This window comes from Daphnia pulex, chromosome 7 (genome assembly GCF_021134715.1).
Source record: "Daphnia pulex isolate KAP4 chromosome 7, ASM2113471v1".
Lineage (NCBI taxonomy): Eukaryota > Metazoa > Arthropoda > Branchiopoda > Diplostraca > Daphniidae > Daphnia > Daphnia pulex.
In genome coordinates, this window is record NC_060023.1 from 3,418,465 (window position 1) to 3,436,067 (window position 17,603).

Below are 17,603 nucleotides of genomic sequence, written 5' to 3' on the forward strand. Positions count from 1 at the left end.
TATATTTTTTCTTTTCTCTCTTCTCGCCCCGACTTGAATGAAACGGGGGGAGGATCGACGGACACGTTCAAACAAAATGAAAATAAAGGGGGGAAAAAACATAAAACAATCAGAATTTCGGTGAATAGATTGGTGTTTCGGGGGTGCGGGACTCCGATAGTTATATCTGATGTGTCTTCTCACACACACACACACTGTGTCGGGCTGAGGGCGCCCGATACACCTGTTGAGTCGGACAAATCAATTTTGTATACGCTGTTCGATCAATCAAACATTTCTCTTTTTTCAATTCATATTCACGCCCAAGTCATTTAAGCTTACGGTGTATTCAATAATGCAACCGCGCAAATCTTAATTGTGGATTGTAGTTACACTTATAAAAACCTTGTTTTTTTTGTTTTTTTTTTTTTTTTGCTCTGCTGGCATGTCATCAAAATCTGAGACGACCCACCCCTTTTTTACAAGAATTATTTTAAAAAATAAGTTCTTTATATGCATGAAGCTTCTGCGCTTCCGTATAATCATTCCATATATATAAATAACACACGTGATGAAAACCGTCAAACAGGAAAAGGTTGTTCGAAAGCTGTTCTAGCTTAGGAATTACATATACATACATAATAACAAAAATGTGTGTGGATGTGTGTGCTGTTTACACTACTGTATGTGTGTTGTGCGTAGGCTGTGTAAACTATCAATGGCGTGATTCAGTTACACTCCCTATACTAATACACGCCACCTAAAGATTTTTGAAGTTTTCTTTTTTGGCTTGGGCGCAAATGATCTGCGGAGCCGTTGGAAGAGACTGGACAGAAATCCGTGTGAGCCCCCCTTCGTCTTGTGGTGTCCTGGTCCGTCTGTTGTTGTTGTTTAACGAAGAGGAGGAACGTGCTCTTCTTCAATCTGGACTGGTGCTGGGACTTATGTAGCTGGCCAAGACACTGCCCAGCAGCAGTTGAGGTTCCAGTGTAAACAGCAGCAAGTCACGAGTTGTATAAAAATGTGGCCGGTGTTACTGCTGTTATTTCTTTGCGCCCTGCACCAATCTTCAAACAGTTTAGATTGGAGTGGAGGGCCAAAGTCAAAACACTGCGAGGGGCTTCAGAGCTTCCTCTTTCCTCTCTATAACACTGTGGAAGTGTGAGTCACACAAGTTCCTGGCTATACAGTATACACATTCAAGACCAGCACAGCAGCCCAAAAAAGAAAAAGATGGTCAATTCTCCTGGCTGATTGAGTATAGAGGAGAAAGCGCCGAGTCACTCGTGCAGCAGTCACTGGCGGCCCGTCAGCCGTGAGATGAGCGCTCCTCGCCATTCATCACCGCTCCGTTGCCCTTGACGTCGTCGTCATTTCCATCATCGTCCGCGCGCAAATCGCGCTTGATGATCAATTAACCGCGAGCGCTGATTGCAGTCATCATCGTCGAGAGCTCGACAACAAAACCAAAAAAAAAAAAAAAAAAAGAAAAAAGAGTTATATACCGGGGACGGAGAGAGTGAAACAGTTCGAGGGTGAGTCACGAGTGTGTGTCTGTGATCAACATTGACGAGCATCAGAGATGTGAAGGGCGCCACATCAGGATTCGCTTTGTGACAGACTCGTCTTGGATCTTCACTTTGTTCTCCCTTGACAAAGCCACTTATTGTGTGTCTATTTTTTGTTTTCCAAAAAACTTCAAAGGGAGCCAACGAGTGTGGAACGCAAAATGGAATTGTTGAACCGACAGCAGCATCTAGGCATTTGCTGCTTCATTTGGCAGCTGATCACCACGAGCGGCATCTTGGCTGGAGGTGTATATAGATCGCGCTACTGCGCGAAGATATATAGAAATTGAATTCCAGCCTTTTATCTTTTGATTTCAATCGATCAACGACACATATTCAAAGCGCTGTACATTCCACATTTTGTTCTTCTTTTTTTTTCGCAGAGCCGCAAAAGATCCGGAAAGACTATCGCGCGATCGTCCGTGCTAATGTGATGGATAGAGTCCAAATCTCTTGCCCTTTTTATCAGCAATCTGGCGATTCAGCTGGTCTTTTCTTCCGTTGGACCAAGGTATATATATATGTGGGAAAGGAAACTGTTTAGCAACGATTTTTGATTAAAAAAATAATGCGACTGTCTATATTATTATACCAACATAACTATGTATATAACACAATTGATAGGATAACGAGTCCATTTCTCTGACGCGATTTGAAACGAAAGGCGCCCATTTGATCCTCGACGACGTCGAATTAGAAGATGCTGGCCTTTACGCTTGCACCGCCACCAATGGCTTCGGAAGCCAAAGCGCTGGAATAAAGCTGATTGTCACAGGTAGGTCTTTAAGACATCAATAACTATATCTGGTTTCTTTTGCAAAAATAACGTCTTTGAAGAAATGGGAACCTTTCGTCTCCGGTATTATTTACTGTGGCTAAAAAAAACCATCGACTGTGTCATTCATAAGCGTAGATCCCCTGGCGGAGTCGACGACTACGCCTAACTCGGCCGGATTCGAAAGTAGTTCCAACGATCTATTGATCCAAGGATTGGGTTTCACCGAGGAAACGTTACGCCAACCGAGCCGAGTGCGCATCACAGCCGGCAGTTCGCTCGACATCCAATGCGGCGTCACCGGCTACCCTTATCCGGATCTTATTTGGCTCAAGGTAACTTCCGGCAGCCTCTCTCTAGCTCTCTAGCTCTCTTCCGTCTCGACATACATATTATAGAGATGTAGGTCTCTCAGCATCAGACGATGTATCTCTTGATGGATTTGACTCAGCGGATGCTCTGTGCTGTGCCGGCCTTCTCCAAAACTTGTGTGTTCTCTTTCATCGTCTATATAAAACTTTCAATATGTATAATAAAAGAACGGAGCGGAATACAAGCGATCGCCGGAGAACAACCAACCGGACGAGACCAGTTGGAGGAAGGCGTCCCTCTTAACTCTGCCCTTCCGAAGAGCTGCGTCCGGATCGTCGGCCAATTACACTTGTTTGGCACTCGGCTTAAAGGGCCGCATCGAAACGACGTTTGACATTCAAGTTCTAGGTATTAGACACAGCTAGCACATACACTCTGACATTCAATTATAAATATATAAGCCAATTATCAATTATCAGTGACAAATATATAAGATGATGACGTGTCTCGTCCGTATGTGCATTATATATAGATTCGACCTTGCCGGACATGAGCGAAGTCCACCCTTCCAACGTGACCGAGTTCAGAGGTGGAAGGGCCAAGTTTCACTGCTGGGTGCGCAGCACGTCTCGGCCAGAAGTCCAATGGCTCAAAAGGCTTCCAGGCGTCGTCGGCGGCGGCCCAGTAGTCCGCAATGACTTGAACCTATACTCTAACACCTCGTTGGTTGTTGGCCAGGATCACTACCAAAGTATATTATACGATGGCTACGTCTTATACACGCCTCTTATTTTTAGTTTTTTTTTTTTTTTTTTTTTGCTTATTCTTGATGTGCCTAAAGAGATTCAAAGTCATTCGTGTGCATTCGACTCTATGTACTTACATGCATGCACTTTTTGACTCGATGACACAATCGGATTTGGGATGTTATAATAATATCATTTCATTTCTCTTATTATATTATTTCCTCTTGATATTTCCCATTTGTCTTCCATGGCCGTACATGCAACTATAGAATTGGAAAGCGACGAGCTGATGTGGAAGGAAGATGGAAGTTATTTGAAGACTCTCCAACTGGACCCACTCAGCGAGAAGGACGCTGGCCTTTACCTCTGTCTGGCAATCAACCGTTACGGCTACAGCATTGAAAAGACTTACTTGAACGTCAAACCCAGTAAGTCAATTAGCGCTCCTCCTATGTATGTATATTAGAGCTCGCCCGTCTTGTATTACCAATAGCATTAGCGCCCGGCCAAGTGCTACTGATGCGTGAAAGGTTTTTAAAAAAATCTTGTAACTAATAAAATCGATTTTTTGTAAATAATCTCATTTCTATGTGTCTACACCCAAAAAGACTACGAGACGTCAAGAGAATCAAAATCCGTGCCCATTTCCATCATGGTGGCTCTGCCGTCGATGCTCTTGCTCAGCATCGCCTGCGGTTTCGTTTGCTGGATGAAGAAGCGCGAGAAATTGAGACGCCAGGCCGAGTTGGCCGCATTGGCCACCGGCTGGAGCCACGCTTTTGTCGCCCAGCAGCAGCATCAGCAGCATCAACAACAACAACAGCAGCAACAACAAGCGATGGAGGCGACAATTGAAACAACCTCCGGCCGGGATAGTAGTAGCCAGCATCAGCATCACAGCCGGCAAATGCTAACGAGCAGCGCGGGGTGCCATCGTCTTAACGAGGAGGCGGACCCGGGCCTTCACGTCATGGGCTCGCCCGCCTGCAATAAGCGCGTTGAGGTTGACACTAGTCGCCAGTCGTCGTCGCTGGTCCAGCATCAACCGCCTCATCCTCAGAGCGGCGGCGACGACCTCCAGCAGCAGCAGCAGCAGCAGCAGCCCAATTATTATTTCCAGCGGCCTCGCCATCATCAGCTGGAACAGCAGCGCAACACGTCGTCATCGCTGATGATCTGAAGACCGATCCATTAAAAAATCTACTCTCGTCTGCTGCTGCTGCTATGCTGGCCCGTCTGATTTCTCTCTATATTTTATATTCTGCCGCCGCGCCTCTGTGACGACGACCGCGCCATCAATTCCCCGGTCGGCCATTAATGAATTATCGACACGCGACGAGACCCTTTCGCTTGCTATGGCCCGTGTGGAACAACTTCCCTATATACACTGATTGAGAAAACGCATAATAAATACACACGCAACGAAAATAAAATAGACTAGACTGCGTCTCTAGACTACCGTCTCCTCTATACATAAAATAAAAATCATTTCTTTTCGAATTTTTAAGTTTCTATTAGGCGCGCCATCTTGGGAGGGCGCCATTGGAAATAACGGGACGGGGTCGCCCCATTATTTTCTCTTCATCAACTCGCCTTCTATTATGCTATACATTTGTGCTGAAGAAAAGAATATAGAAAAGATATGGGAGCGGTTCGAGTGCCCTGCATAGCTGCTGCGGGAGGAATATCTATCGAATGTAACCATTGGGTACAGAAGAAGATATATCCAGCATAGATACACTCGACGACGTAATAGTTCGGAAATATGGCGATGGAGTTGTTAGCGCAGCAGTGACTGCGGAGTCATTCTCGGCGGCGAGAACGAAGCTGATTGAATGCTAACGATGCGCTATTGATTCGCGATGAAGAAAAGGCGACATAAAAGGGAAGAATACATAAGAACACAGGACTTTTGTAAGAGAATAAGATAGACTCCAGCTCATCTATAAGTGTATAGGTGAATGGGGGCTATTTGAAATCAACTTTTGGCCAAGGGATTTCAATCTTTTTCTCACTTCCCTTCTTCTTTTTCCTTTTCCCAACTGTTGTATATGCCAACAACGATGTTTTCCACCGAAAAAAGTTGTCAACATCATCATCCCCCCCCCCTCTCCGCTCTTAACAACATACGTCACCTTGGACAGTTGACTGTGTCACCATCTTTCATTCTATAGAGTTGCTCTTCATCGTTCCTCTGTATAGAACAGGACCCTCTTGCTCCCTCCTGTTTGTCCCCCTCTCCCTGCCACCTTTTTCCCCCCTATATAGACTGGGGTCGGCTGGGACGGTTGACCAGATGGTCACGTGATAGGATGATCGATGATGTTGACGATTTGCTAATCAACAAAAGGGAAAAGAAGAAGAAAAAAAGGAAAGAGCGAGGGGGAGAAGTCTGTACGTCGCACATTTATATACACAGCAGAAATATAACGACGTAGGGGGGAGGCAGAATAATGAGAGAAGTAACAGCGTGTGTATCATTTAGAGGGAAAGAAATAGGAGAAAAATGGGATAAAAAGGGACACACATGTGTCAGGTGACGGAGGTGAATGTAGGTGATGAATGTGTCTTTCATCATCGGCACAACCGATCGAAGATGCAAACATTAGATCCCCGCATTTCTCTTGTCCATTCTTCTTTCTTTTTCTTTATCCCATGGACAACCATTCAGGGTGGAGTGCTGCATGGGAAATGGCTCCGATGGTGTAGAGTAACACACAAATATATAATCCAGGACGTCTATTATGTATACATCTCTGTCTCTCTCTCTCTCTAACCTTTTAAAATAAAATAAAATGTTCAAGTTAAGAAAAAAAATAACCGGAAAATCATCTTTTATTCATGTTTTCTTTTCTTTCCCCTTTTGATCCTTTTTTTATATTCCCAATAACATTTTATTTTATTTTTTCTGAAATGTTACACGGTCCGGCTTGTTTTTTTTCGCAGGCCCAGCTGATATGCGTCGGCGGCCGTTTTTTTTTCTTTCTTTTCGACGGTTCCGACTGTGCTGCGCGTCGTGGCGGTGAATGGATGACGCCGCTAATGGATCGTGTGCACTCTTACCGAACGGCCCCTAAAGAACATGGGGGGGGATGTGATGAATGATCAATTCGTCTGTTACACACGTTCAAAAAGTACAGAAACGCCGGGCGCTTTAGTAATACGTGAACTCTCTCTCCTTCAAAACTCCTATAATAACTTGGTCCCAAAAATGATCGGCAAAAGATTTTACCCATTTATCGATCGTTCATAAACCACACACACTATACGAAGGGGGGTGAGCTATAGCGGGCCGTCCGTCCATAATAACGGCCGTAATAACCGAACGGCACAATTCAAGGCGCCCCATTAGAGAGAGACCGCAAAAGATGAAATACACAGACGTAGATGTATTTGAGCGTCTATATGGCCGCCTAGGCTATATCCTACGCTGTTGGATGAATCTAAACGCCGTGAAATCGTCGTCTCAAAAGCCAGCCGGATGGCACACCGAGACAAACCGGGCGGGCGGCTGTGCGGAAAATCATAGATGGAAGCGTATAGAATGACGGCAAAAACGGGCGATATAAAAAAAGGCGCGCGGCAGACCTCGGGCGAATAAATCTGCACGACAGGACGCGCCATAAAAAGGAAGAAAAAAAAAGTCTGTACAGCAAATATAATAGCGACGGGGAAAAAAAGGATCAAAACGGTCGTTCTATTACACGACAAGGCGTCAAAAGAAGAAAGAAAGAGAAAAAAAGAAGATGATGAAGACGTCGCTTGATGCTGCTGCTGCCAGAGAGAGAAGACGTACACTATATTGCCACGTCAATGCCGAGGCGGATGAGAGAGAAATGTTCCTCTTTGGCTGATTCATCCGGCAGCAGCTCAGCACGGCCTCTCAGCGCGGCGTTCTATGCGCCAGATGTTTTGGTATATAGAAAAATAGATCCAAAACCAGGGCGTGTATATATATATACGCTCACAGCTCTGTGCCCCCGCGTCGCCACAGCAACACACACAATAACCGAATAGCCGACATATTTGTGTTTCCAAGAGATACGTAGAGAAAAAAGAAGGAAGAGAGAGAGAGAGAAATCACGAAATAAAAATATGAACCAAAAGTCAGATGGAAGAAAGAAGAAGAGAATATGGAAGTTTTTTTAAAGGAGAGAGAGAAGAAGATGACGTCGGCGGAATGATGGAGGGAATGACACGGCACAACTCTGGATTGTCTACGGCCGTAAATAATGAATAAATCACAAATGAAAAAAAAAAAAGAAAAAGAAATAAGATAGGCTGCACGCACAGAGAAAAAATAATAAGAAGAATCAAAAAGAAACGTGAAAAAATGTCGGGATATTTCCAGCAGCAGCCGAACGAAACTTAAGCAGACCAAAGATGGAAAGAAAAGAGACATTCTTTTGAACTGCTGGTGGTATATTATATTGATGACGCGCGGGTATAAGTCGTCGTCGTCGTCGTCGCATATGAATATCTAAGAGAAAGCTGCTGAATATTTCGCAGCCATTTGACTCAAACGACCAATAAGAAAAAAGCCCCGGAACTTTATATCTTATGTATATATAAATATATACCAGCCAACTATTTCACTCTCTTATACATCCTCAAAATGTTTTTTGATGGAAGCCATGAGAATATCTAGAGTTTCCGACTTGTCGTGTGTTATATCGTTGCGTAAGCTTATATAGGTGTGTGTTCTGTGTAACGCTCGGCATTGGAGGAATGCTTCGTGAGAGCTGTACACAGCCCCGTGAATGTGATGTGCCGCTGGTCTAGCTTCTTGGTAGACGGACGTCAGCAGGGAGCAGCTAACAGCCAACAGCCACGCTCCGTCGGTGACAAATCTGTTAACTCGATCGTAAATCCTTAAAAAGTCACGGGCTCACGCATCTAGACGTATATACGTACGTCTATAGTCAGATGTGCTGGGGCGCTTTGCAGCATATAAGAAAAGAAGCCCAAAAGACCCTCTTAGTGTCTGATGGCAGGCAATGCAATACATACACAGCACACACAGCACACTCGTCTGTTTTTTTCTTCTTTCCCCTTTGCCTTTACCCGTTGTATCGCATAACACACACACAGGCCAGGAATTCTAATAAAACAAACAAACCCAACCAACCATCCAACAAAAAAAAGTGAAAGCTTTCCAGTTACATACACAGTTTAGATGTTGTGCTGCGTAGTAGTATATCCTATACATTCGTCCATAACAATCATATTCTCCCCTCGTTAACCATTTTCCTCCTTTTTTTTGTATGCTGTATATGTTATATAACATCCCCTTAACCAAGAAAAAAAAATAGAGTCGGCGACGGTAAAAATTGGCGTCTGGTTCTTCTCAACATCTTTTTAAAAAATTCTATTTTGTATTTATTTATTCCCTTTTTTTCTCTCTTGAAGAGGGTGTAAAAAGGAGAGAAAAAAAAACTCGATGGTTTCCAATGTCTCGTCGTCTAATCACTGGGTCGTTATCAACACCCCGAAAACTTTGTTTTTTCTTCAAGTTTTTCTCCATTCCGTGTTTCTTTCACTGGATTTTTCCAAAGAAAAGAAAAAGTGAGAGGGAGAAAAACTTATATAAGAAAATGTTTAAAATAAAAAAGGGAAATCTTAAACCGTGTCGTGTGGATATGGGCTCTCGTCCATCCATCACTCGTGTTGAGACGGCGGCCGTGTCACGCGTAAAATGTAAAGCGAGAAGTGACCCCGTGATGACCTCTTCCGCACAGCACTACAATCATCCGCAGCTCCTCAAAAATGAAATAAAAGTAGCATTTTCCAAATTTTTTCAACTTTTTTGGGTCGAGGTATAGCTATACACACAACCAGCCGACAGCAATAACTTCCTATATGCGCGCTGACTTGACTTGTTGTATATATAAATAGGAGCTAGACCCTTCATAAATATATAAGAGAGGGACATATATATATACTCTCTTGTGATATATACAATAACACACTGCTGGCATATAGTAGGCCTATACGGGATATCTTTATAGTCTATCCGGAAGGCCTTATGTGTAATGGGGTGTCCAGCTAGAGAGAGTGTTATTTCCGATGTTGATGGAGAGTGAGATGAGTTGAGTAGAGAGAAAATATATATCTAAAGGTCCAGAACACATCATCTCGTTCGGAGTTGTTTCAATCATGTGCTGTAGACCCGGGCCACTGTTCCCCCCTTTCTATACATTCAGTCTCTACTCTGTTGAGACTCTTTAGGTTCATAGTCTCACTCAATCGGCAAGAGGAATGAAAGGGCCGAGCTGGCACAGCAATACAATTCCAACTGTGTAGTGGCCTAGTGGGTGAAATATGAGAGGAGCAAGGAGGGACGAATACGAGCTGGTCACGTTCGTTTGCCACCCTCTCTCTAGATAGGATCCCTGGATCCCCCCCCCCTCAACACTGGATGGATTGGTGTGTGCCTTTATTCTTTTTACTTGTGTTTCATCACACTTGTTCGCTCGTATATAGACACGGTTGCCAGTCTAGCGTGGGAGGGTTCCGCCACACTCTCCCGAACTTTTCGGTGTGTAAGCCGAAACCTTGATGGGCGCCCAGCGCATTATTGTTTGGGCCCGTCTGAAAACACAATGTTATGCCTCGGCGTCCGTTGCCAACAACAGCCCGTCCATGGCATATTGTGTCTTCTACAATTTCAAACCGAGAGACGACCGTTGGCATCAGCAGCAGCGGGACTTGATATCATCTGATGGATCCCCCCCAACGAATGAAAACGGCGCGAAATGTTGTTTTTTCAAAAAAAGGAGCGGAGATGTATTTTAGCGAAACGATTGCGAGGGATGGAGAAGAGCAATAAAATGGCCCTACCTATATACGACCCCCCTCTCTTCTTCATTCCAATAAGTCCCGACCGAGATCCGTGTCTGTGTGTCGCTATCGCGTCTACATATAGACGTATAAATAACTGCGCGCAGCATTCGAATAGATTTAGACGTAATCTAGCTCTTTTTTTCTTTCTTCTACTTCTTCTTTTCTTTTCTCAGCCGTTCCGTCATGTTGTTTCATTCCTGGCCGCTCCAAACGCGCGCGGATAAAGATCCGGCAGCAACCGTCGTTTTTTTTCTTCTTCGTTCCCCCCTTATATACCGACGACGAAGACTCTAATAAACATTTTTATTCCTCCCTTTTTTTATTTTATGTCCCGTATAGGTGGAAATCGAGCGGAGCCAGCACAAGACCCGCAGCCCCAAAAAAAGACAAACACACAAAACTACACACAAATACCAAAAAGAAACGGGAGAAATAAATAGGCAAGTTCAGCAGAGATCCGAACGACACATCTTGATAGCGCTGCTGGGGCGGCCGTGGCAAGTGGGGTCTCTTTCGGAAATGTCTTGTAACGATATGAGGAAACCCGACTATACCGAGTATAGAGAGAGGAGAAAAGAGCCTATTTCTCTGCCTAGAATAAGAAGAAGAGAGAGACTGACGATGGCATAAAAGACTATGCAACTGCTGACTCCTTACTAGTAGACTCTTTTCCTGATGGTTTCTCTCTTCCATATACCATTGAGCTGCTGTAATATACCACACACAGCCAGCCAGTCAGCCCGTGGAATATGGGAGACACACGTGGGGTTTTTTTTCGGCCGACCGTGCAGTCATAAACCATAGATAAACAAGGATATAGAAAAGAAAAGAGGGTAGAAAACATTTTTTTTTTTCAGTATGGGGTGGAAGCTGCGACACAAAACAACTAGAACTGTGAAACAACGAAACCGGCTGGGCTATATAATAACGCACAGCTAGTAAAGATGAGAAAGACTGTACAAGTTATGTATAGAGAGAGAAATACTCAGGTTATTTAATACCTTTTTGGGTAAAAAGCTGCTAGCTTCCTATGTAGAGTTTAGCTTAGAAGGGTCGCAGCAGTACTACTACTATACATTTTGTTTTGTCTTTTTCCCCCCTGTTGTTCTTCTCAAGTGTTTTGTTTCTACGTAACCCCCATATCGTTGGACTAGAGCTTCTTACAGACTTGTGTAGACTCTCTCCTTGTTACACACACACACCCTGGTGGAATTCATTGAATCCAACAATAGAGGGGGGTGGCCCAGCTCCATTAACACACACACACGCTGGTGCAAACTGCTGAACTGCTGCCGACTGAATTTTCATTTTCATTTTCTTAACTCCAAAAGGAAAAAAGAAAAGAAGGAGGCAACACATTTTTCAATTAAGATAAAAGAGAGGAAGAACATTAAAAGAAGGAACTCGATTATTTTTCTTCTTCTATCTGTAGTCAGCATGATAACTTGTATTATATATACGTATACACCAAAAGGGATATCAAATAGACAAAGGGCGTTATAATATAAAAGGAGAGAGTGTTTTAGATTAGAATGACCCTCGGATGAATTGAGCCGTTTGAATAAAAGAAAAATAGAAAAGAACCTTCAGCTCGTTTACCAGTCCATTAATCAACATAAATATATATAACACACCGCTAGCAAGTAGACAGTTGGAAGCTGATAGATATATATATATACTTTTGTTATACAATGTAAACGGCGCTCGGCATTTTTATATTTTTTGTGGACCATCTGTTCGAAGAGAGTTCGTGATTCCGGATGGAAAAGATTACTACGATGATGATGATGCAGCTCATCGTTATTCAGACATATAGCCCCCGGAGAAGAAATATACGATATATAAAATATATAGTATATCTCGTTATACTTTTTGTCCCGCATCCATCGTTCATCCGCCGACAGAGACCAGCAAACTCCCCCCCCGAGAGGCTCTTTTATTTTTTATTCCTTTACGTCCTTAATTCAATTAGGTGAACACCCACACACACGCAGGTATATATCCACCCCCCAAAAAATAACGGGGGAGATAGTCTTCCTATTCTTTTTCGGGGTTTGGCTGCTATCATTATTGTTATAATAATTAATGAGCGGATGAATTGTTTTTTTTTTTGTTTCACACAGGGGGTATAGTGTGGTAACGATGGTTGTGGCCGCCATGTATGCGCATGTAATGCTTGTGTCTAAACCCTTCTAGTTAGGTCTTTTTAACTCTCCTTTTTTTCTGTTGATTGCGCCACTTCCGGCCACCCAAGGGAGGTGTCGGGTGTAGAGCGGAAGAGAAGAGAGAAGAACAAGAGGGAAACACACACACAACTGATGCCGGGGTATCGTGTAGAGCATATAGATGTGTGTGTGTTTGTTAGACATGTGTAAACTTACAGTTGTGTTGAGCATTTTTTTACGAATCGGAAACACACAATGCAGCCGTTTTGTAATATGTATATATCTAGCCAACCGGTGGAAGGAAACAATAACTAGCTAGGGGGGAATATAATAAAGGTGTGCATGTGTTGCCTGGATTTTATTAATAGACATATATATATATATACCGGCACACATTTCACACAAAATGTGATGATGTACCCCCATTAAAACATATAAGCTGATATCCCATCTTATTATTCACTTTCCGGTTTTATATATCTATACCATTGCTGGTCCCCCCCTATCTAAAAGAATAAGCCTTTAAATACTCTAGGCAGATGATCCGATTCCCCCTGGCACATATAAAAACCCTTAAAATAAAATGCTGACGATATAAAAATACACCAGCAGCAGTACTATACATTATATATCGAGTTATCAAGATGTTACTTATTCAGTTATTCTTTATATTATATATACCCTGTTTTATGCTAATGAAAGGCATGGCGCAATGTAGGTGGTATATGATATTGTACGGCTATAGGGAAGGAAAGAAAATTTCCTTTTCCAGCACAGATGTTATCATCCAATTTTTTTGGACATTATGAATATAAAAAGATATCCAGCCGAGTCGAGTCTCTCAGTTGTGTGTGTGCGGGGTCGGATGGCGGAAACACATACACAATGCGGCTCTTTCACACCTGCACGAGGCAACACCTGAAATAAGAAGAAAGAAAAAGAAGAAGAAGACAAAAAGGGGCAGATAGATATTCTTGAACTGTGCTTGGCCGTCTTCTTGAAGAGCGCAATAGATGTGCGCGCTCTCCGGTAACATGTAAGATTTGTCCGTGTGTGAAAGAGAAAGAGGCCGGCCCCACGCTCGGCGGGAGCTGGTGAATTATTTATCCCACTGTTGAATGAATAATGGATGAAACGATCTCTACGAAATAGAGAGAAAAGTTTTTCTTTTCTTTTCTTTTTCTTTTATATAATATACAATCCATCTTTTTATGATTCTTCCTCCGGATGATTATGCACATCGCACACAGGGCGCGCACACACACCGAAAAGGGAAAAAACGTAAAAGAAATTTTCTTTTTTCTTTTTTACTCTGCGCCATGTCATTTGCATCCATCATCATTTCTCACTGCGGTTCACGCTGATGAAATCCGACCAGTCCGTCACTAGACGGCCGTATAACAAAAAGGTACATCGTCATCTTTTTCTAGCAATCTCTTACTTAGACTTATGTATATTGGAGTGCCTGCTGGCCGTCCACTCGCAATCAAAGCGGAAATAAAAACATTACAAAATTCTGGTTGTTACAAATCGTTGACCATTCAATCAAGTCGTTTTTCTTTTGGTTATATATCTCGAGCGCATCATCAGCATATATTCATAGCTCTCATCCATAATTTATGACGCCCATTTTCTCTTATTGTGTGTGTGACTGTGACTTGATTTTCTTTTTTGTTTTTTCTTGAAATTTTTATTTATTTTTACGACTCTGGGGATAAAATTCCGTTTTTTTTCTTCCTATACTTTAACCCTTTTGTTTTATGTCTTTTCGTTCGTGGTTCTTCTTCTGTGGTTTATGATCGTCGTATAAATGTTTCTTTTAGGATGGCATTCTAATTCAATCGCACATAACACCCTCTCAGCATCCTCCCCCCATCATAGCACCCGAGTCCAGCCAACCGGACCGGGTTATATTGTCTTTTGTGATTTTATTTTTCTTCTTTGATTATTTATTTTTTTCTGCTCCCGCGCCAAACAACTCGGAGCTATAATAACAATAATCATAATAATAATATCCATCTCTCTCTCTCTTTCTCTCACCCTTTTCAGTATATATCTTATATGGGGTGACTGCTGGGCTGTCCGTGTCTATCGATAATCGACTTGTGATATGCTGGCCGGCCACGACTCTCCCCACCAAAAACCTCGCCCGGCCCCGACCCCTTGTGTGTGTGCGTGTTTGTATAGTAGAGAAAAGGGTGTCGACTGTGTGTGTGTGTGTTTGTCATGATCGGCCAGAATAATAGATGATCAGATTCCCATTTTCGGACTCTCGGTCTCGTCGTTGTCGTCGGCTCTCTCGCCCGTCCATCGTTAAAAATGGGTTTTTCCTTTTTGTTTTTCTTTTCTTTTTATTCTTCTTCTTCCTCACCAATTTATTCCTCCTTCTTCTTCTTCTTCTTTTTGAAAAAATACAAACACACAGAAAATGGACTATAAAAATCAGAGCTGGACAACAACAACAAAAAAAAGAGCTGCACAGTTGTATATAGAAAATGTTTGAGAGCGCGATGCACATCGATGTAGACAGAGACACACAGCCAAGCACACAGCACAGCATAAGCCATGAATTCTTTCAAAGTGGACACACTCCGTTTATGTTTATGGAAGATGGGCGGGCGATAAAAAGGCGGGCAAGAAGAACACTCGACGAAAATGGCCGATTCCAATCGCTTCTTTTCTTTTCTTTTCTTTTTTCTTTGATTCCATCGCTACATCAGCAGCAGCAGCAGCAGTAGATATAAATAGAAGCGAACTCTCTGCTCTCTCTCTTAAATCCCCCTTTTTTTATACTCTCGGCCCATACAGAATGCATCTCAATCTGACAGGCCTATTACAAAAGATGGCCGTCCTCTACACCAGCTTCCTTCCCCCCTCTCGTCTATTCACCCATCGTGTCCCGATGGAATCAAAAAGCGTTGCTGATGATGACGTATAATTGAATCTAGGCACACACCAGAAAAACGTGTACACGCTTCAGGTCTATAGACCCTTTGCTATACTCCTCGCTTGATTTTCCTGGCCGTCAAGGATCTGCGACATCTGGCACTGACACTAGTAATAGACGATCAAGTGGGTCGACGATTATACATACCGCACGACTACACCAGCAACCACCCTCTTCATCCTCCCAAGTTTTTTAAACGTTTCCCAAAGACGCTGATCGAATTTTTCTCCCACACGCCAATGACCTCCTTCCATAGTCTCACCCGAAATTCGTAGACATGTTTACTCATATTTCCCAGACGCTCATTACCGGTAATATGATCATTATATTTTCTAGATGATGGGGGGCACAAAAAAAAAAACATTTTCGTCAAAAGACCATTTGTGCTGCGAGGGGGGCTTTAGTGTTATTGTTGGAAATAATCATTTAAGAAAAAAATATATAAGGGGGGAACAAACAAAAAAAAAGTAAAAAGGGCTATAGTACAGCTCTATTCTTCCCCATCATCTTTCTTGTCCACATTTTTATATTCCAAGAAGAAGAAGAAGAAAACCTTTTTTCCTGACCATAGGCACTTGGAGAGACCCGGTGCGAGGTGGAGATAAGGGACTCTTTTCTTCTTCTGGTCGAACCCAGGCTATTCACATTTCACACAATACAGAATGTCAAACCTCTCTGAGCGCAGCACATATAGGACATATATATATTTCCCTGCGTATAGTTTAGTGACCTTAAATCCTTTTTCCTGCCCTTTTCTAGGCTCTCTCTCTCGGTCTCTTGTTCACTGAGGGTGCTCAACTAACATCGGCTGCTCTCGCCCAGCACTGTGGCCTATTATATTGTGCGCAGGCAGGCCCCATCTCTCCAGTTCAAGATTTTCAGAGACTTTTGCCAGCCAGAGAGAGAGAGAGAGAGACTTGATGGTTATTCCTTTTGCCTTATGGGTTTATTTTCTTATTTCTTTTTCTGTGAGAGAGAGAGACCCTCCATTTTCAAAAGAATATCAGGAGAAATCAACAAACAGAAGAAGAACCCCTTTTTTCCAGAAAAAAAGCGTGGCCTGTCGTTTTCCACCCTTCTGGCACCGCAGCGAACAGACCCAGAGAATCTGATCAACCGGATAAAAAAAATAAAAAAGAGAATCAAAACAGCCTAGGAAGAAACCCTGGACAACTCTTCTTTGTATATATCAAAGAGAGAGGGAGAAGGGGCGTTGTTGGTTAGTTGCTCCGGCTACACACGCATCCAGCAGCTCAGCTTCTTCTTCTTTTGCTTCCGTACCAGAGAGTTTCAGATAGAAACAGCCCCCCACACACACACACACTAATGAGCTGAGAGAGCCCCACATATACAATTCTATAGTATAAGAAGAAGAAGACCTTGTGAGCTGTATATATCGGATCAGTTGCCATGACCGCGCCCTATAATATAAAAGAACCAGGTGTGTGTGCCGGGTGCCCCAGCAATCGCCGGGGCCCTCCCATGTCGCACTAATGACTCGCTAGTGGAGGGCTCAGCTCACGGATCAAGTCGAAATAAAGAGAAAAAGAACAAAACCAAATAAAAAAGAAACTCGATTCTACTCTGGAAAAGAAGAAGAAGAAGAAGAAGAAGAAAAAAGCGATTGGATTTAGTGTAGTGCAAGTCGAAGGTCTTGCTATCAGATTTACACGACACAAGGGGCGTGATTGATAACCTGGAACGATCCTATACACAAACCCCCAGCAATCTCTATCTCTCCTTCTCATTATCGTGCGAGGTATTTTCACGCCAATTTGGCTACGGTGTCGTCTACTACACCGAGAAAAACTCCCCACCACCACACATCTATACAGACGATATCGCATCCATGCCATGCCAGACTAGTCGAGCTGTACTACACCCTAGCGCGCCAATGTATAACGACCGATGACTGTACATAGCGTCGCTCCCAATTATCTACGGGCGCTCGGCCGGCTCCGACTATGTCGCTTATGCACACACACACATGGAGAGTAGAGAGAGACGCCTTGATGGTTGGGATGGCAACGCCAGGCTCTTATCTCTCTCTCTCTTTGCTCCGGGAGCTGACGGAAAAGCTTACAAGAGACGGGCCGAAGGAAACGCGCGGGCCCAAAGAAGAAGAAGAAGACGACGAAAAAGAAGAAGAAGAAGAGGATGTATTTGACAGCTAGTGAGCGACCGAGAACGCGAGCCGTGACTGAGCCTTGTCTAACTCAATCCCAACAGATTACAGACGAGAGCAGAGCAGAGAAACGAGAAGAGAGA

At 43.3% G+C, this 17,603-nt stretch overlaps 1 protein-coding gene across 1 annotated transcript; it reads left to right on the forward strand.

The window, feature by feature from the left end:
* Positions 1-952: 952 nt before the first annotated feature.
* Positions 953-4,827, forward strand: LOC124197764 (fibroblast growth factor receptor-like 1). Its single transcript, XM_046593308.1, has 9 exons — positions 953-1,514; positions 1,684-1,793; positions 1,931-2,058; positions 2,172-2,322; positions 2,461-2,657; positions 2,862-3,042; positions 3,167-3,385; positions 3,650-3,808; positions 3,989-4,827. Exons 2-9 carry the CDS (start codon positions 1,709-1,711, stop codon positions 4,558-4,560), a joined length of 1,692 nt encoding a protein of 563 aa, XP_046449264.1. The 5' UTR covers positions 953-1,514; positions 1,684-1,708; the 3' UTR covers positions 4,561-4,827.
* The last annotated feature ends 12,776 nt before the right edge of the window (positions 4,828-17,603 follow it).

Coding starts and splice junctions, on each gene's coding strand:
- LOC124197764 (XM_046593308.1), top strand. CDS start 1,709: ATGGAATTGTTGAACCGACAGCAGCATCTAGGCATTTGCTGCTTCATT. Junction 3,043..3,166: donor GTTTGACATTCAAGTTCTAG/GTATTAGACACA, acceptor CATTATATATAG/ATTCGACCTTGCCGGACATG. Junction 3,809..3,988: donor TTACTTGAACGTCAAACCCA/GTAAGTCAATTA, acceptor ACACCCAAAAAG/ACTACGAGACGTCAAGAGAA.